Source organism: Euphorbia lathyris, chromosome 6 (genome assembly GCF_963576675.1).
Source record: "Euphorbia lathyris chromosome 6, ddEupLath1.1, whole genome shotgun sequence".
NCBI lineage: Eukaryota > Viridiplantae > Streptophyta > Magnoliopsida > Malpighiales > Euphorbiaceae > Euphorbia > Euphorbia lathyris.
Genome location: NC_088915.1, coordinates 85,230,856 through 85,255,209, shown reverse-complemented (window position 1 = coordinate 85,255,209; position 24,354 = coordinate 85,230,856). Strand labels below are relative to the sequence as shown.

The window sequence follows — 24,354 nt, the reverse complement described above, 5'->3', positions numbered from 1 at the left end:
AAGACATGTAATATGAAACGGAGGGAGTAGTTCTTAAGGGTAACTATCGTAATCTTGAAAATGTGTCATAATGACTCATTGGACACGTGTCAGCATTTGGTACATAGATGTATAAAATTAATTGAATGAAATTACATAAAGTATATGCAATTACATGAAAGCAAATGGGAACGAAGTGAAAAGAACTAAAAGTGTATGAAACACGTTGATACTTTTTGTGAACAGAAATCTGGAAACGAAGAATCTGAGGCATGTATGAACAGTCTCCTTAAGATAGATTTCGTCACTATTGACGATAGTCTTCTAATATAGAGCAGAATACATATGCGAACTCTAGCCATAGACAGTTCGTTATCAATGGAATAAGAAGCAAGCACAATAAGTAAGATTCACATAGTTTCTGATTTTTAAGCACAAAAGAACGGGTACATAGGTAAGCAAACATGGTCAATAACAACACAAACATGCGTATTTCAGTCCATAAAGGTAACAAAACATTTGGGTTTGGTTATATTTCATACTTGAAAATAGTCTTGACAATATCTATATGTCTAAGAAATCAATTACAAACTATTCATGTCCATAACTCTATGCAACATAAATAATAATAGTAAGACATTAAATCCGAGAAACCATTTTATAATATTCTTATGTCCATAACCAAAAGTCCATAGTTCGATCCTCAGCTTTGGGAATGGAAAGAATTTCGTGTACAAAAGGGGATTTTGTATAACTTCATTTCGAGAAAGTAAAAATCTCTATAAACGATGAATAACAAATCTTCTTGCTCTTGATCTATCGCTCGGACCGTTGTACCTTTTGAAAATCTGGTAGCTAGTTGTTTAAAGTTAAATACAAAAATGTCATACAACGACATCAAAACAATATATTCTTCCTCTCACATACGTATAATTATTCAAATCCAGCTTGTGCGCGCATCTGTCAAGTTTTGCCTTAAAAAGCTTTATTTCTTCCTTTTCCCCCCTTTAAGCATGAGCTTGAAATATATTTTAATAAAATATAATTAATTTGAGTTTTTGTTTTATTCCGGGCTCTTACTTGCAAGGGAATATAATATCCGTTTTCTTGCGGTAAAATCGGACAACTAAGAGGTAATTCACTGTATACAACTTCTGGGGCAATTGTTGGAGTCCATCGTAATCTCATTCGTGATATCCATAGTCTTCTCCGCTCTTTTAAAGGAATAGAAGTTTGCCATATCTACCGTGAATAGAATTGTGTGGCGGATTTTCTTACTGCTCGTGCTCATGTGTCGGCTTTTGGGTTTCTTGAGCTTTCCCAACCCCCGCCGCTACTGGTGTAATTTCTTTTAGATGATCTTGTTGGTTCTTGTTTTCCTATGTCTATCATGGACTAGTTTGTTTTTTTTACGTGCTTGTCCTTTCTTTTTTTTAAAAAAAAAACATAGCCAGTTTTTTTTCCCGTAATTTTTTTTTATCTCATTTCTTGTCATTCTTACGGCAAATTATTAGAAGCACCCGATTCTGTTAGGAATAATTGAAATTACGATAAACGAAAATAAGCAAACACACAAGAATTGTTTACCCAGTTCGCCACTCAAGATGAATGACTACGTCTGGGGGCACTACCAAGCCAGAATATTTACTATAATGAATGAGTTACGGATTACAGAGAAAGAAGTTACATTTATACTCCTGAAACCCTAACCGTCTGAAACCCTAATCGTCGCTGCAGTTGGGCCCATCGCTTCAGTTGGGCCCATCGCTTCAGTTGGGCCTATATATATTAGTCTCCATAAGCCCAACAGTCCATGTCAAATGGAGGACATTCCATACATATTTTGACACGTGTAATATGAACCCACACATATTATAAGAGACTCCACTATTTTAATTATTACATGAGGTCATAATACATGAGTCCAAATATGAATTAAGAGTCCTCCAAATGACATGGAAAACCAAATGCTTAATATTAGTACTCCGTTCTCACACCAAAAAAAACTACCATTTCTTACGTGGCTTGTTTTTAGTGTAAAAATATATTATTAAAGACATGGAAGATAAAAAGTAACACCGGACAGTAGATTTTCTTTGACCAGTTTCAAACTGCCACATAATCATTTACACGTGCCAGTCAATCACGCACGTGAGAACACAATCCACTTGTCACGTGCCATGCGTGCTATGTGAACATCGTGACAGAGAAGTGAAGAAAAAGCTAGTGATGGCATTAATGGCAACTGTGCTATTTCTATCTCCACTCTTTAATTTTCAATAGTAGGTCCCTTTCTCTCTCTCTCTCTCTACAGCTGTTCTTACTCTTCTCTTAGTCCCACACCACTTCCCCAAAGGTTTCATCCATGGCTGCGGTTTTTTTCTCCTCCTCTCTAATTTGTTTTCTCACTTCCCTACTCTGAATTCCAGGTTAGCAACTTCAGAAAGTAGTTTTGTTTTGAATTATTGGGAGCTGAAATTGAAATTTCAATTTTGATTTTGATTTTCATCGATTCTTCTATTTATTAGCTTGAGGAATGAATGAGGGATCTTCTGTGAAGTTCAGTTTCGCAATGGTTCTTCTTCTTGAGGTGTTTCTTCTGCTATTGAGTGAGTTTTCTTTTCTTATTGTGATTTGATTTCACTTGGGTAATTTGTTAAATCGATGTGTCTTGGGATGAATGTAATTGGGGATGGTGTTCTTTTGATTGTAATTTGTGTATTTCTGTAAATTGATGCCATGGAATTTTGGAATTTGTGAAGTTTTATTAATTTTGTGTTTGATTCAATGAATAACATTGGGTTTTTGAACTTATTTCTCATTATGCACTTGGTTTGTTCTCTGTTCACAGTGTTAGTTTTTACTTGATTGTTGGATGATATGCTGCTCTTCTTGTTTGATCTTTTTAGGTTTTGTTTCTCAGACCTCTTGTTTGATATCCAATATCCCTTAATTAGGGAGCTATGGCTCCTAGAAGTGGCTTTTGGGGGTGATTTAGGTCTTTCTTTCTATGGCATCGAGTCTGTTACACCACCGGAGTCTTTTAGACTAAGTGGTCGGGTGGAGGAATAAGTTTTCGAGAGTTGAAATCATGACAACTCCATTAACGGGTTGAATGCACCATTGGTCAACTGAAATTCATGGTTGTCTCAAAATGGTCACGCAATTTCAATTTGTCTTAATAGAATCATTCAACTTTGAATTTTGTCTCAATAAAGGTACTCCAGCGACTTCAAAGAGCAAAAAGACACTAGAAATATAACTTGGTATTCATGTGAGCACTAGTCAACTTTCACCACTGACCGAAACATGTGGCTGCCACCTCATGTGTCATTTCGGTCATCTAGGTGGCAGCGTCATGTCGTTTCATTCAGCGTCGGAAGTTTACTATTGCTGATGTGACAGTCACGTCACTTTTCCGGTGTCTTTTTGCTCTTGAACTTGTCGGAGTAACTATACAACAACAAAGCCTTAGTCCCGAAATGATTCGGAGTAACTATATTGAGACAAAATTCAAAGTTGAATGATTTTATGGAGACAAATTGAAGTTTGAGTGATCATTTTGAGATAACCATGAAAATTCAGTGACCAACGGTGCATTCAACCCCTCCATTAACTCCATTTGTTAATGGAATATATGTTGCACTGAAACCGAAACGGACACGAAACGCTACTGAATAGGAGTTTTCGTCAACATCGAATGGAATTTCAACCCATGAAATTTCAAAAGCTTACAAGCATTCGCTGCCGGGTCTATCAAGAGAGAATAATAAAAGCTATTCTTAGACCTTTAGCTATCACTTTAAGTTTTTGGGTCAATAGTTTCTTGGTATGGTATCAAAGCCTTGTATTCAATGTTGGGTCACCGTTGATATTTGATTCACGCTCCAAATTGTTTGGGCGTGAGGGGGTGTGTTAGATATCCCATATTGCTTTATTAGGGAGCTATATGGTTCCTTATATATATGAGGCGATCTTTCTTCTTTGAACTAGCTTTTGGGGTGAGTTAGGCCGTTGTTTACACCTTTCATTATTAGAATTAGAACGTTTAGCTGAAAGTCGTATTCTATTGAATCAAACTCACTACTCTAAGCTAAAAGTATTGGTTTGATATAATCTGTTAAGACATTGCTGTTAGGGATTTATATGGCTGGAGAATCAGCTGTAAAGAACATTCTATCTTGTTTATTCTCATTTGCAGTTTGAGAGAGGCCAACAATTTGTTTGCTGTTAAGTATCCAACATTAGCTTACTATAACAATAACGAGTCATTTATGAAAGTGAGACTTTTGTCATGCTTAAAGGTTCCAAAAGGCCTTAACATGATATAGAGCCTCCTAGTCCAATATTGGGACACCCATATTCTTGGGTCACCCGCATAATGTAAAGTCCTACAAACTTCACGGTCCATATGTCCAGCTCTGCGCGTGATTAGGCCTTTGCTTACATTTACTAAGTTACATGAGCCAGTCTTGTTGCTTTGACCTTTGTTTAGACTATATATTTCCTGTTTAAGCAAGTTACATGAGCGAGTCTTGTATGCCAAGTTTGTATTTCTATTCCATGTCTTTGTTGAGTTAGATTCTGATCATATTATTTATGTTCATTTCATTTGGAAGAACTATTACCTAGCTGAAAAACTGGTTCAAAAATAGGGGTTAATTACACCCATAGTCATCCAACTATTAGAAGTAGAATAGAAATGCCATAAAACTTAAATTCTTACTTAGAAAACCATTGTGGCCATTTAACTTTGGTTGTTTGATGACATGTCATTCACCGAATTATCGGTGAATGTGTTTGTTGGTTTCCGGACAAAAGGACCATGGTTGACATCAAAGTTAAATGACAATAATTTAAAAGTTATGGCATTTTTGTTCCATATTTGATAGTTGGAGGACCATATATGTAATTAACCCCCTGTTGGAATTTTGTACTATCATCTTTTAATCAGAATTTTAAGTTAAGTATCACAATTTACCTGTATTTTTTTTTGCTATAGGTCTAAATAAGGGCTCTGCATCAATTGATAGAAAACTGGATGATTGGCTTCCTGAAATCTCACCAAATGCAGCCCCTCAGCCTTTTCTACCTATTCTTGCACCTTCTCCTTTGCAACCTTTCACAAACAGTTCTATACCAAAATTATCAGGTTTAATTTCTATACCCTTGTTTGATTAGATTGTCGGATACCCTGAACTATAGCGCTTCTAACGCTATGACCTGCTAAAGTTTATTTGGTGACATAAAAGTACTTGAACTTTACATTATAGTAATATTAAAGTCTAAACCAAAGAAATCCGTTAAAAATTACCGAATGATGACCTGAAAATAAGGATTTGACCATGATTTATGAGATAAAAAAGAGTTAATGATGTAGTCAAACTTGTCCAGGTTATCATTTAACGGATTTTCTTTTTTTTGATTTGGACTTTAATGTTAGATTTAATGCATCTCTAGCCCCTTGTATTTGTCCAGAAAAGTCAACTGCCCCTTATACTTCGGAAACGTACTATGTCCCCTGAACTTGCTTACAATGATCTACTGACCCTTTGAACTTGATTAAAGTTACATATACTTCAACTTGTCCAAATTATCTACTGACCCTTTGAACTTGATTAAAGTTACATATACTTCAACTTGTCCAAATTATCCACTTTCTCTACCATGTGGACTTAGGGGGCGGGGAATGCATTTCCCATCCCTGTTCTCCATTCGCGTCCCCGCGAGTTAAACGGGGACAAATTTATCCCCATCCCCCTCCCCACGGGATCCCGATTCCCCGTTTACATATGTTTCAAAAACTTTTTCCCCATTCCTCATTCCTCGCCGGGAATCACCGTTTTATGTTTAAAAAAATAGTAATACCTAAAACTTTTAAGAATCGGTAGCTAATAATACGAAATATCAACAATCATTCTCAAATTTTCCAAACCATAAAAATGTAAAAATTGAAAACAACTAATCACCTAATTAAAATGTACTTAAATCATCCAAAAAAATCAATTATCACGCGGAATAGTCGGGATCCCCCATCAGGGATTCCCCCGGGGCGGGGATACCTTTCCCCATTCCCACAACGGGGGACAAAACTATCCCCATCTCCGTCCCATGGGGATTCTTATCGGGGATTCCCCATCCCCGTCCGGGCGGGTCACCAACGGGGACTGGGAATCCCCGCCCCATTTACATCCCTAACTTAGGGGGATCAATAGGTCACTTTAAGCAAGTTCTGGAGAGGTTTAAAAAGTATAGAGGGGCAATTGACTTTTCTTAATAAGTAGAGAGGGCTAGGGATGTCTTAGGCCTTAATGTTACAATAATGTAAAGTTTAAGAACCTTTATGTCACGGAATCAAGTTTAGGGGTCATAACGTTAGTAACGTTATAGTTCAAGGGCTATGAATGTATTTCTTCTCTTAGATTGTCTAAGCCTTTTGCATTACATTGTTTGGTTGTAATTTTCTCTTAGGACTATGTACATTCAACTTCACTGCTGCTGAAGACTTGATGACTGTGACATCGATGGATTGCTGGGGAGTTTTCGCTCCATTGCTGGCTAATGTTATATGCTGTCCTCAGTTACACGCAACCTTAACGATTCTTCTTGGCCAATCCAGCAAAGAAACTAACGTGCTTGCGGTAAATGAAACGGTTTCAAAGATTTGCCTTTCCGATATTGAGCAAATTTTGGTTGGTCAGGGTGCTGCAGATACTGTTAAGAGAATCTGCTCGGCCCATCCATCGAATCTCACTGCACGGTCTTGCCCAGTAAAAGATGTGAATGAGTTTGAGAGCACTGTCGATTCGGCTAGCCTTCTTGCTGCCTGTGAGAAGATAGATCCTGTGAGGGAATGTTGTGATCAAATATGTCAGAATGCCATATCAGAAGCTGCTACGAGAATTGCACTGAAGGCTTCTGAAGTTTTGACTGTGGATAGCACCAATGGTTTACCTGATCATTCACCTCGAATTGATGATTGTAAAGATATCGTCCTTCGGTGGTTGGCGAGTAAACTTGATCCTCTACGTGCTAAGGATGTTCTCAGAGGACTATCCAATTGTAAAGTTAACAAAGGTGAGTTTGGAGAATTTCAATACAATTTGTCCAAATTATTAGCTTTCCAATCCATTCTTCTGTTGACGAGAGTTTTCTGTTTTCAACATCCCATTCAACATTCGGATAGTTAATTGTGCAGTCGGAGTCACTAAAATCGTGTTTGAGACAATAAAGTCACTAACATAGCACATCTCACTAACATAGCACATCGGATCCAGTGACTAGATCCACCGGAATGCTGATGTCAGCGACACCTCATCGACACTTAGGGAACGAGATTAAAAAAAAAAAAATCAATACAGAGGTCAGATTTCAATTTTTATTTTGCCACGTGGACGCTCATTCAATATGGATTCTAACATGTGGTTTACGTGTCAATGAGGTATTGCTAATATCAACATTCTGGTGGAGCAAGTTGCCGGATCTGGTTGTAGTGACTTTATTCGTACAGATGTACTACTTTAGTGACTTTATTGTCTCACAACTGATTTTAGTGACCAGCAATGTAAATACGCTTTACTTTAGTGACTGTGAATGCTTCTGACCCGTTTCATCCCAAAAGGTAACCGGGTCAGTTGGGCTTGTTATGCTAGAAGTCACATATTTCAAAAGTAGCCATGGCTTATTACTGCCATGCATACACAGAATTGGTTGTACACGTAGATTGTTGTCAATCTCTCCATGGTTACGGCTGGTGTCTGCAGTTTGTTTAGAGAATACCTAGGTAAAACAGACCTATAGTCCCTCAACTTTGGTGTTACTAACATGTTGACCCTGAACTTCAAAATGGGATCTAAAAGTCCATGAACTTTGATATATATAATATACTAACGTAAAAGTCCAAATAACTGTTGACTAGTGTAGATACCGGTTGACCACTTGAATTGCCCGTAAATCACGCGGGTAAATTCACACATGGTCCCTCAACTTGGCGTTATTAACTTGATGGCTCTGAATAAAAGAGTGTGAGTTACCGGCTAACGGGTATTTACACTGGTCAACGATCATTTGGACGTTTATGTTAGTATCTATGTTGCACGGAACGGAAATGGACACGAAAACAGAAACGGACACAGGGAAATATTAAAAATATAGGGATATATTTATAAATAATACTCCCTCCATTCCTTTTTATAAGTCATTCTAGCAATTGTTTTTTTTTCCAAAATATAAGTCTTTCTAGTTTTTCAATAACTTTTAGTATAGTTTTCTGGTCCAAACATTAAATATTTTGTCTTGGTCCATTTGTTTTTCAAAATTACAATACTTATTCACCAACCATTACATGAGAGAGAAATGTTTTTTAGTTAATCAATGTAAATTCATTAATTTCACTATACATTAATTGTATTTCTTAATTTGTGTGAAACAATCTAGAATGACTTATATTTTGGAATGGAGGGAGTAAAAGCATACATAAAAAGAAATTGGTATTTATACTCCCTGATGATGACAACGGTGAGCAGAAAATTGAAATAATTAGAAATTGTGGAATAGATTTTATATCAATGAAGAAGTTACAGCGAAAGAAGAAGTTTCAATTAGCTAGAATCATAGTCGGAATTGGAATTGGATTGTGTTTGCCGGCGGAAATAGTTTCCTAAACCAGAAACGAGTTTCCTATTTTCAGTATTTAATGAACGTGCTTGGAAACGTGTCGTACTGGTTTCCATTTCCGAAATGGACACAAAATGCGGAAACGCTACGCAAGCGGAGTTCCGTGCAACATAGGTTACTATGAGTCAAACTTCAAGACTTTTGTATCCGGTTTTAAAGTTCATACGTCATCATGTTAGTAATCCCAAAGTTGAGGGGCCATTGAATACCTTCTACTTCATATTAGCTACTCTCATTGTTTACTTGCTTTTCCTGTTTTTTTTCTTATCTTGTGCTTCTGGTTCAGTTTGCCCTCTGGTTTTCCCTGAAATGAGCCATGTTGCAAAGGGATGCGGAAATGGGATAAGTAATACGGCAGGATGCTGTGACGCCATGGATAGCTATGTGTCTCACTTGCAGAAGCAGAGCCTTATAACTAACTTGCAGGCTTTGGATTGTGCTACAACTCTTGGAATGAAGTTACAGAAATCAAATATCACAAGAGATGTTTACAGCCTTTGTCACATTAGCCTCAAGGACTTTTCGCTCCAAGGTCAGGGTCAGTCTTCTTGCTCGAGTAACTTGTCGTTAGGGTTGTCAACAGGGTAGAGGTTCCATGTCTCCGCCGGGGACGGGTTTCTGAACAAGTTTCCTGCTTTTCCCCAATTCATATGCGAGAAATGAAATATTCGGATCTCCAACATGCTTTTCCCTAATTCATATACGGGGAATGGGATTTTCCGAAATATTCGGGGGCCTAAACCATATGGAGCTCATAAAGTTGTCCATTTTGGTCACTTTGCCCACGAACTTAAGGGACAACCCATTAGCCACTCTTAACTCCCTGAAAGTGACATAAAGTGTCCCTTATTTTTCCTCAGTAAGAGAAGATTTTGATCACTCGCCTTTCGGTTGACTTCCCATATGCAATATGGCTAATGGGAAAAGCCACATTGCATATGGAAAGTCACAGAAAGGCGAGTGGTCCTCAGGAGTCAACATCTTCTCCCATTGAGGAAAAATAAGAGGCACCTTATGTCACTTTTAGGGAGTTGGAGTGGCTAATGGGCTGTCCCTTAAATTCGGGAGAGCCCCAAAATGGATAACTTTAGGGGGCTCCTTATGGTTTAGGCCTATTCAGGGACGAGGACTGAGGAACCATTTTCGTTTTCCGTCCGCCCCGTTTACAACCCTACTGGTAGTTCCATCTCTTATCAGTCTGTTTTTTTTTCTTAAGCATCTTTTACTAATATGAGAATCTTTTTGTCTTTCTGCCATCTGTAAACGATACTGGTGTTCAACAATTTATACATGTCAGTACAAGGTATGTATTTTTTCTATACAACCATCTGTACTTTTATTTATTTGCAAGGAATACTTGGATGGTGTTTATTTATTTTGGATATGGTACAAATTTAGCCCTATACTTATTGGGAGAGTAGATTTAGGCTCCAGGTTGACAACAATGCAATCTTAAGCCTAACGTTTATCAATTGGTGCAATTTCAAATCCAATTGGCGAAAAATGTTTTTTGTTCATTAACATAAGATCTGCAATCTCAAGCCTTATTAGGTGGCTAGAACGCTGGGGTTGGAGGATGACCCAAACATGAAAGTAGAAATGAAAAAAAGCGCATTTTTCTTCAATTAGGCTTGGAATTACATCAATTGGTTTAGGCTTAAGATTGCATTTCGAACCCATCTTTCATCAATTAGGCTTGAAATTTCACCAGTTTGTTAGGTTTAAGATTGAACTGTTTTCTACATGGAGATTAAATTTGCTCCCCCCAATAACCATAGGGCTAAATTTGTACCTAACATTTTTAGGGAAATTCAGATATACCCCTAGAGTAAGAAATAGTAAAATTTTGTCCTTAACGTTTTCAACTTGAAGCAATTTTGAGCCCCTAGATAATGGTACATTACATGCAACAAATTTTGGGCCCAGGTAACAGAACTCATAAAATGAGACTCTTACCTGGGCCTGGAGTCAGAGGTAGGGGCACAAGGTGCTAGCACATACCCTTGATCGTCAGAACCAACCCTTATAGGGGTGGTTTCACCCCTACCCTCCATCTATATCCGAAGGGTGATGATTGCACATCCAGATGAAGTGTTGCCCAGGCTTAAACCGCGTCTTTTTAGTCTTGTTAGGGGCAATTTTTTTTTCAAGTCCAGCTTATATGGGCTGAGTTTATTTTTTGCACTCCAAGCAGTCAAGGTCGGACTCCACCATTCTCTGGCCCAAAGTTACTTGAGAACAAAATTTTATCATTTCTTAGTTAAGGGTATATGTACACTTCCCAAAAAACGTTAGGGGTAAATTTGGACTGTATGTCTTTTTTATTTTGGGATTTAATAGTTAATTATGTGCTTCATTCTTCATTTTTTTTTCACTTTTCAATGAAAGAGTCTGGATGCCTTCTACCGAGCTTGCCGTCTGATGCAACATTAGACAAGTCTTCAGGAATCAGCTTCATTTGTGATCTGAATGACAATATTCCTGCTCCATGGCCCTCCTCATCCCAAGTAGGAGCATCTTCCTGCAATAAAAGTAAGTGAAAACAGGTTTTTTTGGGGGTAAATTACATTGATGACCGGACTATAACCGCTACTAACATTATGGTCCCTAAACTCCATTTCATGATATAAAATCCTTAAATTTTATATTACCATAACATTAAGGTCGAAATCAACAAAATCCATTCAAAAATTAATGAGATTATGAGAGTAGTATAGGTATTTGACCATAGTTCACGGTGACATGGATAAAAAGGGTTTGATATATAATTACACACCTGAACTTGTAACTTTTTCCTGTTTGGCAGACCTATTACAAACCTAAACTTGGCAATTTTGGACCTCCGACATCCTTATTTGCTAATTTGCCAAACTTCAAAGCTAACACATGGCCGTGTTAAACTTCCACCTAAACACGTTCCATGTCATGCCAGCAAAAAAAGATGACGGAGACCCAATATCGACAAATTTAGGTATTTGATAGGTCAAAATATAAGTTCAGGATGACAAAAGACAAAAAATAACAAAAAGTGACAAGTTTAGGTGTATAATTATGTGTAAGTCTAAAAACGAGCCAATGATATAATCAAACTTATCTAGACCATCCTCTTTTTGTTAATTTAGACTTTAATGTAAACTCCAAATTTTTTTATGTCAAGAAATGAAATTTAGGGTCATAGTATTAGTAGCATTATAATTCAGGGGCCATTGATGTATTTTACCCCGGGTTTTTGTTCTTCGCCTGGTGTAGTTTTATATTAACATAGCTTGCTGAATGTGCAGCTGTGAAGATTCCAGCACTTCCTGCAGCTGCATCTGCTCAAAATGGTAAGGAATTACTTACTAGCTTGCATTTCTGCTGTTCACTTCTGATTAAAATTTACTAGAGTTTCTAATTTTTTAAAATTATGGAAACGTGACCCGTAATGCTTCTTACAAGTTTCTTAGAGTTTTTGTTTCCGAAACATTAAATCCTTTAAAATCAAAATTTGTGCAACATAGAGCATAAGAGTGGTTATAAGGATTAAAGCATCTTGAGGCCCCTATTCTTTCTTGTTTTTGCACATTTAGCCCTTGATCATCTATAAAGCTACGCATTGACCCCTGGTAGCTGATATACACTTCGATCAAGGGCGCAATTAGACTTTTGAAGGTACAAAACCTTTATATTTTAGGACAAGGTACAAAAATACTCTTATCAATGCCAATTAAGAGCTAGTTTACCCTAATGTTATAAATGGTACAATTGAGTGCCTAGCGTTGCAAGACATCATTGACGGAGCCATCTGTGCAGTCATAAATTTTGTCATTTCCACTCCGCCTGCCTATCATGTTACCACTCATCCCTATATCAAAGACACGTATACACATGTTGCATCATGTGGGTCCCATCTTTGTCGGATTTCTTTATCACATGTTCCGCCCGTATTGGACAAAACAAATGAAAAAACACCAAATATTTTGTCAAAGTTTAAAAGCATTTGATCCCCAAACCTATTTCGAGATCACAAAAAAGCTCAAAACTCTATCCTTCCGAACCAAAAGATATGCAACTAGTGCAGAATACAAACAAAATATTTGCGTTTTTTAGTGATGTCTGAAATTACACTTCAGACCTTCAATTATACCATTTATGACGTTACTTTCTGGATTTAACGTCACCTAACTTCGACTGAAATTTCATAATTGACAGGGTTATACAATGAAAAAGTGGCAGTTTATGCAATATTTGCTGCCTCAGCTGTAATTGCATCGTATCTACATTGAGAAGATCCCAATACTTGATGATACAATTTCACTAGTTGCAAAATGAAGATGAAATTACATTTCTGACCCTTGAGTTCATTCAAAGAGTCCAGCTTCAACTCAACCTCAGGTGATACTAAATTAGTAAATTTGCCTCTCTGATTGTATTAATTCTTGATTCTTCTTCCATGCTTCTCTAATAAATTTTTTGTAAAGAAATATTAGAAAGTTTAATAGGGTGTTTGTAGAAAATTCAATATATATATAGTGTTGTATGTTAGATCGATTCAAATTTCGATATTTATACTTCCTTCGATGTTGGATAAATGGTAGTTTAGCCCTTTAAGCTCGGGGATTTTTCCTTTTATAATGTTGGTCTCGAGAAAAAATTATTCAAGTAAGCTCGGTTAAAAACATACCCGGGGTTAATGCTCATGTTTAGTTTGTTAAAGGGCGGATGAAACAGGTGATAGAAACACCGGTTTCGTATGCAAAGAATCCGATGATTGGATCACCGGGTTATAGATATATGATGTTAGCATCTAAAACTTCACATCTAACATTAGTGTTTTAAACATTAGTGTCAATGGATTAAACAGTTGCATCTGATGCTGAATTCGGTGATTCAATAAACAAGTTCTATCCATTTGAAATCAGTTTGTTGTACTTTTTTTTTAAAAATAATTCTCGATAATTCAAATGCCGATAAATTGTTTCGCTCTGAAGAAATATTCCTAAGTTCGCATGTGAGATCAAACTCGCAACCGTCTATATTTGATTTCAGAGGCGTACGAATTGAGCTATGTTTATTTGGTTGTAACATGTCTTTTCAATTTTGTGTTTACGTCTTTTCAATTTTGTGTTTACTTATTTATTTATTTTAAAATTTCAAAACGGATATAAAAGTGTATGAATTTTGCTATTTATTAACACAAGTATCTTAATCTTTAACTACTTAAATAGTAGGTAGATTTCCATGATAATAAAAAAAATATTTTAAGTAATTTTATTTTTTTAATCTTTTTATTTTAAGATCGTGAAAGTGAAGTTTAGAAAGAGAAAACTATGAAATAAAACGTGATTTAAAAAAAATATGATTCTAAACAATTTTAATTCTTAGATTTTTTTTTTTTGTAAATTTGAGATCGATAACAGTTGATTTGAAGTTATTTACTTTTATGAGAAACTTCTACATTAGTAAAAGGAAAATTAAAAGATTTTTACTGCCGATTTGAAATTCAGGTGTCATAAAAGAAGTAACACCTAATAGAACATAGCTGTAAAATCAGGAAATTTATGTCATTCACTTTTAAAGTTTTTCATAAAAAAGATTTGTTTGTATTTATTTAATTTTGACAAAATTATCTCCTATTTTCACGAAACGTGTTTTTTAACGTTATTCTTATTTTGTTGATCTATTTTGAGGAGGACAAAGGAAGTTTGTCTTCCTTCTTCTTCCTCCCATCCAGTTAGGTTTCTTTATTTTTTTTATTGTTATTTTCTGTTACTCTGTATTCATATATTTTATCGGATCTCTTTATTTGTCTGAATTGTATATGCTCTCTACTATTCTATCGTATATGTTTTATTGTTGTTTTGTGTTTTTTTTATACCTTTTATAGTTTTCTTTGCTCTTTGTAGTCGTTTTCATTCGGATCTTGTATTGGCTTTAGCCTGTACGATGTTTTATTCCTCATGTTTTGCTTGTTGTATTTCTTATTTTTTCACCTAATGAAGATAGAAGCATTTTTCTGATCCGATTAATTCCCGGTTAATCCTTGATTAATCCTCGAGGGCCATGTTCGTCTTACTAGTCTTAACCTTTTTTCAACATTGACACACACACATACATATATATATATATATATATATATATATATATATATATATATATATATATATATATATAATGCCTAACTCGTATTCTTTTCGTATTTTATTGATTAACACTCGATTTTTCAATTTAACATATTAAACTATCAAATAATTATATATATCAAGTTTATGATTGGTAAGAGTGGTGAGGAGCTAACATGTTTTATAGTTTCGTAAGATATATTTATAGATAAATTGTATCTATAGTCGTTGCAGTTTGAAATCGATTTTAAAAAAGTCATAAAACTTCATTTTTTTTAATAAAGTCATTAAACTATTTTTTTTAGTGAAGTCATTCCAACCAATTTCGACAGAAAAAGATCACTGGAATAATAATGTGATAACCATGTGACAACTCATAACAATAATAATAATAAATTTTGTTGTAACGTGACATTTTCAAGTAGTAGAATTACATAATAAATATATATAATATTTATTTTCTTTTTGTTGTCATTTGATTGTCATATCATTTATAAAAGTCAATCATTTTCAATATTGTTTCTATGTTACTTTTCATTTCCCGTCAAAAATGGCCACAATGACTTTTATTGATATAAAAATGAAGGTGTTCAATACCTTTATTGAAACTAAATGAAGTTCGCTGATTTTTTTTAAAACTACTTCCAAACTTCACTGATAATTGGGGCAATTAACCAAAATAATGAGGTTGACAAGATTCGGATCTTTGACCACTCGGTTTAAGAGGCTCTAATACCATTTCAAAAAATCTCTTGAACTAAAAGTTGGAGTTGATAGTTAAAGCTTTTTATGATAATTTCTAACAACTATAAGGTTAAGGGATTTTTACACCTTATTCCCTTAAGGAAATAAATGGTAAAATAAGGCCTAATGCTCCCCCAGCCCTTTTAACCTGTCCAAATTGGTCATTTTACTCCTCCAACTCATCGAATGTTCTAATTACCCCTTTAACTCCATAACAATGGTATTTCTCACCCCTCAACTTGTCCATTTACCCCAAACTCATAGAATGTCCTATTTACTTCCTTAACTCCACAAAAGTGGTATTTTTCACCTCTTGCAATCCGTTATCGAGGCCTAAATTGATACAGTTTTTTAAACGTTAAACCTATATTGGTGTTATTTTATGTGTGGAACCTAAATTGATACTTTTCCAAAAACCATAGAACTATTTTGGTACCTTATCCTTACATATAATGTCTTTAACTTGTTTATATTAATGTCTTTGTTATTTGTATCTTTTATTCATTCCTCCTCTTTTCAATTTTTTGGCTAGTTAAATTTTGACCATCTAATTATTGTAATACAATATTATTGTAATAAACACATAAAGATCAATATAATTATCAAATTAAAACAAAATAAAAAAGTTGATATTAAAAAAATATATTTTCAAACTCATTTGAATAAGTCCTATGCACTATAAAGGGGTAAGAAATACTACTTTTATGGAGTTAAGGAGGTAAATAGGATTAGAAGAGGTGTGAAATACCACTTTTATGGAGTTAAGGGGGTAAATGAGACATACGATGAGTTGGGGAGAGGTAAAATGACCAATTTGAACAAGTTAAGGGGTGAGAAATACCATTTTTTATGGAGTTAAGAGAGTAAATAGGACATCCAATTAGTTGGAGGGGTAAAATGACCAATTTAGACAAGTTAAGGACGCTAAATGAACATTAGACCGGTAAAATAAATGATTAAGTTCTTGAACTTTCACTGTTGTATATATAGTAATTCATACCGTTGAATAACACAAGGCTTTACTCAATTATTAAGAACATTATTATTATTATTTTTTTTTTGAACCAAACTAATGCCTTTCAATTAAAACGAACAGGTTTGCAGATCCTGTTCAAAAACAGTTGTAAGCCAATGAGGCTTTACATTTGAAAAAAAATAATTAGCATTGGAACGAGATTGTCTTGCTACTATATGAGCAGTCCCATTCGCTAATCTAGAAACATAAGATACTGAGAATTCCCGGTTGTTTGCTAATATTTCTATGCAATCTTGCACCACTAATCCAAACTCAGTTAGGTCGTTTGAGCGGTTCAAAATTGCATTAATCACCACTTTTGCATCTGATTCTATCTCAACCTTCTTCCACGGGGTTCCAACTAGCCATACTAAACAATCTCTAACAGCTAGAGCTTCAATTAGCATAGGGGAGAACGTACCTGCACGCACTCGACGCAGACATCATCGGAAATTTCCTGAGTCATCTCTCACTATAGCACCCGTTCCTCCCTCATTCGGATTTCTGAACAAAGCTCCGTCTGTATTACATTTAAGGAAACCACTTCGCGGTTTACGCCATCTGACTGCCTGCTTGCTCGGTTCAGACGTGAATTCTGTGTCATAGCAGTCCCTCGCTTCCTGCTATTCCGCATCTGCTGTCCGCCCTTTGCTGGTCTGCAGTGTTAAACGGAGCATCCGCCTCTTCTACGAAGTCCGTCTCCCGTCTGCTCGCCTGCCGTGGATTGCCGCTGCTGTCACAGACGAACTGCTGCATGTCGCTCCTTGCCGCTGTTCGTGTTACAGTCGCGCCCTGCGATCCGTCCCTCTCCTCTACATTATCGTTGTGGTTGCCTGCTGCTGCGTCGATTTGGACTGACGGAGAGGTGAAATCAGCCGTCCACCATTCTTGTAAGTACAGTGCCCCTTTCCGAACACATTCAGCAGCCGATACCTCTTGCCCGTTCCACAGATAGTTGTTCCTTTACCATATCGCGCAAATTACCATCACTCTTTCTCCATTGTTACATTATTATATGTCAGAAGCCATTGAAGAGCTGTGGTATAGTCTCCCTCCGGTTGAGGAATTCCCGCTTCTCTCCAACAATTACCTGCAAAAGAACAGAGTGAGAATAAATGTTGACACGTCTCCTCCTCCCTACCGCAAATTGTGCATTCAGGAGGCATCAGAACATGTCATCTAATCAGATTTGCTCTTGTTGGTAAGCACCCTGAGCATAGCTTCTAGACAAACGCTTTCCATTTTGGTGGAATTGACAGCTCCCATACCCTCTCCCAACCTTCTATCGGTGTTCTGTCATAGATTGCTTGCTCAAACGCTCTATAACCGGAATTAGAGGAGTATCTCCCATCCTTCGTATAGTTCCATACTAGAATATCCTTGGTATCCCTTACTGACAGTGTAAGAGCGCAGACCTCTCTGGCCTCTTCCTCATTTAGACAGCCATACACCTTTTCAACATCCCATTCCTTCCCCCCTTCCATCATCAAATCAGCGACCTTCATCCCCTCCATTCCTTCAATACAAAATGAATTTATAATGTAGTTTTGTAATGAAGGGACCCAAGGATCCCCCCACACTTGTATTGATTTTCCATCTCCCACCATCCACCTTATCCCTTGTTTTAACAAATCGATAGATCCCCAAATACTTCTCTAAACAAAACTAGGATTGTTGCCTAATTTGGAGGACAAAAACGAATTAGTAGCAAAATATTTAGCTTTGAACATTTGACTAACCAGAGTATTTGGAGTATTGATCAGCTTCCATCCCTGCTTGCCCAATAACGCCAGATTGAACATGTGAAGATCCTTGAACCCCAACCCTCCTTGATCTTTTCTTCGGCACAGAATAGCCCAGTCAAACCAATGGATGTTCCTCCTTCCTCCCTTTTTCGTTCCCCACCAGAACGAATTCATCATACGTTGCGGTTCTACACAAATTGATTTTGGGATCAAGAACGTGCTCATACAGAAAGTTGGTAGAGCCTGTGCAACCGATTTTAGCAAAACCTCCTTTCCCGCACGAGAAAGAAACCTAAAACCCCAACTCCCAAATCTTTTTCTAAGCTTGTCAACGAGGAACACAAAAATATTTCATTTTGATCTGCCTATCAGTGATGACAGCCCTAAATACCGACCCGTGTTAATCGGCTGGGTGACATTTAGCACTGCACCAATCTCCTCACGCAGATTACCCTGGACGTTTCTACTGTAAAATATTCCTGATTTGTTCAGATTTATTGCCTGGCCCGAAGCCGCTTCGTATTCATGCAGGATATCTACAATGTTCTATGCCTGTACAGTGCTCGCACCAAAGAATAAGAAACTGTCATCTGCAAAAAAGAGATGGCTGATTGATGGTGCCTCTCTGCATATCCTGCATCCCTGAATCCTGTTTTCCCTCTCAGCTTTCAAGATTAACTTTGACAAGACTTCAGCACATAGTATAAATATATATGGTGACAAAGGGTCACCCTGTCTTAGCCCTCTGCCTGGTGATATTGGACCCTCAAGAGCACCTTGTAATTGACTGAGGTGATACAGAGCATAATCCACCCTACCCATTTCTCATGGAAGCCCATTCGAACCAGAACTGCCCTTAAAAAGTCCCAATCTACCCTGTCATAGGCCTTGCTAATATCAATCTTTAGGGCTATCTCCCCTTCTTTCCCTCTATTCTTCCTGTTCATATGATGTATAGTCTCAAAAGCAATCTGCACATTATCAATTATTGATCTTCCAGGCACAAAAGCAGATTGACTCTCATGCACAATGTTAGGCAAGTAGGCTTTGAGCCTATTAGCCAAGACCTTTGCAATTATTTTATACAAAACATTACATAGGGATATAGGCCTAAGGTCCTTGATTGACAAAGGAACCTCAATTTTTGGAATTAGCACAATTGTCGTATCGTTTAGGTTTGCAGGGAATTGCGACTTCTCCAACCAATCCTTGCACGACCTAAAAATGTCTGCCCCAGTTAAATCCCAAAAATGTTGATAAAATCCTGGACTAAGCCCATCCGGTCCAGGAGATTTATCAATGTGCATAGAAAACACTGCAGCTTTGAATTCCTCAATTCTAAAGGGTGCAGTAAGGCCTTGGTTCATCTCGTCTATTAAAACTCTATCAAGGACATTTACCATTTCATTCTACGCAAACATAGATGGGGAGAAAAGGTTTTTAAAGTACTCACAGATATGTTGTCCCAGCAATCCCAGTTCGTCAATCTGCACACCATTATCGTCAACTAATCCTGAGATCACATTCTGCTTCCTCCGAGCTTTTACACATGAATGGAAAACCCGGGTGTTTTGGTCCCCATTCCTTAACCAAAATACATTAGCTCTTTGTTTCCAGTATTGTTCCTCCTGCTCCAGAACCACATTCAATTATCGTCTCACATTTAGGTATTGGGCTCAAACTGTCTGCCTTCTTTATCCCTTAAGAACTGCAGCTTCTTAGTCAAGCCTACCTTCTTTTCTGCGAACCTCCTCCTATATTCCATACCCCATTTGTTCATTGCTCCTGCACACCCTTCCAGTTTTTTCATAATATCTGTCTGACCCTGTAGCACCCAACTGCTTTCAACCACCTCTCTAAACCTTGGTTCTTTTACCCAAGCATACTCAAATCGAAAACCCCCTCCCCTCTTCCCCTCCTCAATTCCCTCCAGCCTTAACACAAGTGGTAAGTGATCTGAGTAAGGTGAGACCACATTCCTCAGCTTATAGTTAGGGAATAACAGAAACCACTCCTCATTTGCAAATCCCCGATCTAATTTCTCCCTCACCCACCCAACTGTACCCCTACCTCTTTCCCAGGTGAACCGACTACCCCCATCCACTAGTTCAATTAGCCCACTATCTTCCACTGCCCTAGCAAATTCTCTACTTAATGCTGGTGGGTATACCGTGCCCCCCATTTTCTCCTTGGGACTTAAAATACAGTTGAAATCACCCAATATTATCCAAGGGAGCGTTGATAAACCTGCCACACTACGCAATAAATCCCACGACTCTCAATGCATGCTCCTATCTGCATACCCATAGAACCCCACAAACCTCCATACTTCCTTTATCGGATCTTTGATAGCAAGATCAATATGGTGATCCGAATATCCTTTCACCTCCACATCCACTCCCTCTCTCCAGATCATGGCGAGGCCCCCACTCCTGCCTCTCGCACCCACGCTCATTACTCCTTTATAGTTCAACTTCCTCCCTATCCCACAAACCCTATTCTCATCTGAAAGTGTCTCTATTAGGAAAACCAAATCGGGTTTGTTAGTCCGGACTAACTCCCCCAATGCGCGAACTGCCCGAGCTGAACCTGGCTTCTAGGTCTCGCCTCTTCAAAAGTAAAAGGAAGTTCCGTATCTGTCTGTGAAATAGAACTACCCTTTTCTGTGCCCATGGTACTCATCTGCCCTTGTTTACCCTGATTACTAATATCCTGCAATACCGAATCTCCTCCTCCTCTCATTACTTCTTCCCTTCTCCTCTTTCTGTCATCGTGGATATCAATCCCCTCATTCTCTTTATCCCTTATCTCTCCTCCACTCGAATCTCCCTCTACAAGAATTCTACCACTCGACCCTCCTTTGAACACCATCCTCGTGGTTTGATTGTGGACAGGATGGCGGTTTAGCCTTGTGTCAAGTCTCAGTTCTCCCATCGCTCTAGGTAAATCTCCCTCCCCTACTCCCCCTTGCCCTGGTTCCCTCAGCCACGTCGAGCCACTTTGATTCCCTTCCTTGCGCACCGACGCCTTTAACCATTCTCCCCACTCCCTCTTTATCTCTGCCCCCTTTGTTCAAACAATCGCGGACAAAACCGGTCCGCATGACCCATTAACCCACACAGATAGCAAAAAATACCCAGCCTTGCATATTTAAAATTCACAAACTGCCAGTCGCCCTGAGCACGTTGAATTTTTTTGAACCTCTTTAGAGGCTTAGTCACATCAACTGCTACCCTTATACGCATATAGGATCTAAAAGTACCACTACTGTTGTTCACATCATATTCCCTAAACTCCCCAATAAAGTTACCCAGTTGTTTTCCTACATGTTCTGACATAGCACCTAAAGGCAAATCAAAAATTTGTATCCATATCTCCATATAATTCAAGTTAACATTTTCAGGATTTTCAGCTAAGTGGAGATAATTCGTCACTAACACGTAATTGTCAAAACTCCACGGGCCACCCCCTAACATTCTATCTCGATCCATGATATGATAAAATTCAATGGTATAAAGATTCATACCTATTGGATTGTCACTCCTTTACCCGGTCTCCACAGATTTTCCATTCTAATCTTCATAGCAGGGATATTGAGCACTTTGTCCGACACAAAGCATCCAACTAGACAGAGATTCTCCCACGGATTGACCTCCACAGGCGCAACCAACCCCAAATCCAATCCAAGCCCTTCATCCCCTTCCTCCTGATGCGTCTCAACATTCCTCTCCATCTTTAATTACATAGTGGCGTCTCAATACCCTCACCCTTAGCCGTTTTAATTTTTCGATCAGCGGCTCCACTAGACCCCCTTCAACAGTCGACAGACCTCTCGCCAAACCTTCTCCCGCGGTGACCAGCGATCGCGGCGAAATCACTGAGCAAGAAAACTCTTCTTCGGTTACTCGCCTTCTCCCTAAATCGCACCCCTCCTCTTCTAATTTTGGGAACAAACTCTCTGTACCCAAGAAACGGTGACCTGAACCCGATCGTGAAACAACCAAGATCGAACAAAAACTCCCACTGAAGGCGGAGACGGAAAACTCGCACGGTGGCAGAGACTTAGGTTTATCAAAATTCCAATTTTAACAACATTATTATTATTTAGTTTTTTATAACATATGAACAACATTATTATTATTATTTTTATCAAGAAGAAGACAAAGCAAAAAAACTTAATGAACTCTTCGTTCATACTTGTTAACACAAATATGCTTCCTATTGATCCGAAACTTTGTTATACGTTTTCCATTCATGATTTTATCAACCGATCCAATAGAATCTAGAATCATTTTCGCAAACAAAGGATGTCCATTTTCAGGCACTTTTTCTTGCATATTAACATCAACAACTCACTCATTATTTAACTCAGTAAAAAGATTCGCAACTTCATCTTTAAAGGGATACAATTCTTATAATAATACAATGTAATGGGGGAGACTGACTATAGTATTAAATAAAACACTGTAACGGTCGTTACCCCTCGAAAACGTTAGAAACATGGTACGGTCATCTACAGAGGCAGTTGTACAAGGACCCAATGCCATAATCGGTCTACAGGGAAGTCAAAATCCATTGGTCTTGGCACAATGCTCATACACTCCCAAATACTGGGTCAGGAAAACCCGGAATTGCTAGCGTTGGCTTGGGCTTGACGATCCTGAATTTTCCTTGCATAAAACAAGTTGCAATATATCTGGGAAAATCCGAGAACAAACGATGTTAAAAAAATTCTTCACTCCACTGATTGTGGAAAACTTGTCATGGAAAAATGTTGCTCTCCATATCCCTAGCCGTGAGAGGGATTTCTCCTTGGGGAGTAAAATGACAAAAATTTATAGAAATGTTTGGTAGAAATCTTTGGTCATTGCCGTTTATGAGTGGACTTGCCTTATTTGGGTCTTCCCCAATGTTTACTTGCCATAATTTGATATGATTTGCCTTAATTCCCATTAAAATTAAAATCCAATATACTATATTAAAATTGAACCTATTTAATTCGTTTAACGCGATCCAATAATGTTTATGATCCAAAACTCTGTATACATTTCCCATTCATGATTTTATCAACCGATCCAATAAAATCTAGAACCATTTTTGCAAACAAAGGATGTCCACATTCGGGCACTTTTGTCTTGCGTCTTAACATCAACAGCTGACTCACCATTTAAATCAGTAAAAAGATGTGCAAAACTTCCTCTTACGTCATTGGAAAACCCCTCGAAAATGTCATAAACATGGTACGATCATCTTCAGAGACATCTGTACAAGGATCCCAATACATAATCGGCCTACAGGGAAGTCAAAATCCATTAGTCTTGGCACAATGCTCACACTCCCAAACACCGGAATTGCTAGCACTGGCTTGGGCTTGACGATCCAGAATTTTCCTTGGGTAAAACAAGTTGCAATATGTCTGTGAAAATCCGAGAACAAACGATTTTAAGAATTCTTCACTCTACTGATTGCGAAAAACATGTTGCGAAAATATGTTTCTCCCCATATCCTTAGCCGTGAGAGGGATTTCTCTTTGGGGTAGGAAAGGTATGGTTGTGAGAGTAGACATCTTTGGCCACTGCTGTTTATGAGTGGACTTGCCTTATTTGGGTCTTCCCAAATGTTTACTTGGCATAATTTGATATGACTTGCCTTAATTTACATTAAAATTAAAATTCAATATACTATATTAAAATTAAACCTATTTAACTCGTTTAACCCGATCCGATAATGTTATGATCCGAAACTCTGTATACATTTCTCATTCATGATTTTATCAACCGATCCAATAAAATCTAGAACCATTTTTGCAAACAAAGGATGTCCATATTCGGGAACTTTTGTCTTGCGTCTTAACATCAAAACCTGACTCACCGTTTAAGTCAGTAAAAAGATGTCCAAAACTTCCTATATCATCATTAAAAAACCCCTCGAAAACGTCAGAAAAATGGTACAGTCAGCTTTGGAGACATCTATACAAGGATCCCAATGCATAATCGGCCTACAAGGAAGTCAAAATCCATTAGTCTTGGCACAATGCTCACACTCCCAAACACCAGAATTGCTAGCATTAGCTTTGGCTTGACAGTCCTAAATT

At 37.6% G+C, this 24,354-nt stretch overlaps 1 protein-coding gene across 1 annotated transcript; it reads left to right on the top strand.

Annotated features, from left to right (window-relative positions):
* Positions 1–2,228: 2,228 nt before the first annotated feature.
* On the top strand, positions 2,229–13,207 carry LOC136232579 (uncharacterized GPI-anchored protein At1g61900). The gene is made up of 8 exons (XM_066021806.1): positions 2,229–2,408; positions 2,508–2,588; positions 4,982–5,131; positions 6,451–7,056; positions 8,942–9,193; positions 11,044–11,187; positions 11,937–11,981; positions 12,847–13,207. The coding sequence occupies exons 2-8, from the start codon at positions 2,516–2,518 to the stop codon at positions 12,918–12,920; spliced, it is 1,344 nt and encodes a 447-aa protein (XP_065877878.1). The 5' UTR covers positions 2,229–2,408; positions 2,508–2,515; the 3' UTR covers positions 12,921–13,207.
* The last annotated feature ends 11,147 nt before the right edge of the window (positions 13,208–24,354 follow it).

Excerpts from the sequence above, each read along its gene's own strand:
- LOC136232579 (XM_066021806.1), top strand. The coding sequence starts at position 2,516 with ATGAATGAGGGATCTTCTGTGAAGTTCAGTTTCGCAATGGTTCTTCTT. Across the intron at positions 9,194-11,043 it reads CTTTTCGCTCCAAGGTCAGG|AGTCTGGATGCCTTCTACCG; the intron begins GTCAGTCTTCTT and ends TTTCAATGAAAG. Across the intron at positions 11,982-12,846 it reads AGCTGCATCTGCTCAAAATG|GGTTATACAATGAAAAAGTG; the intron begins GTAAGGAATTAC and ends CATAATTGACAG.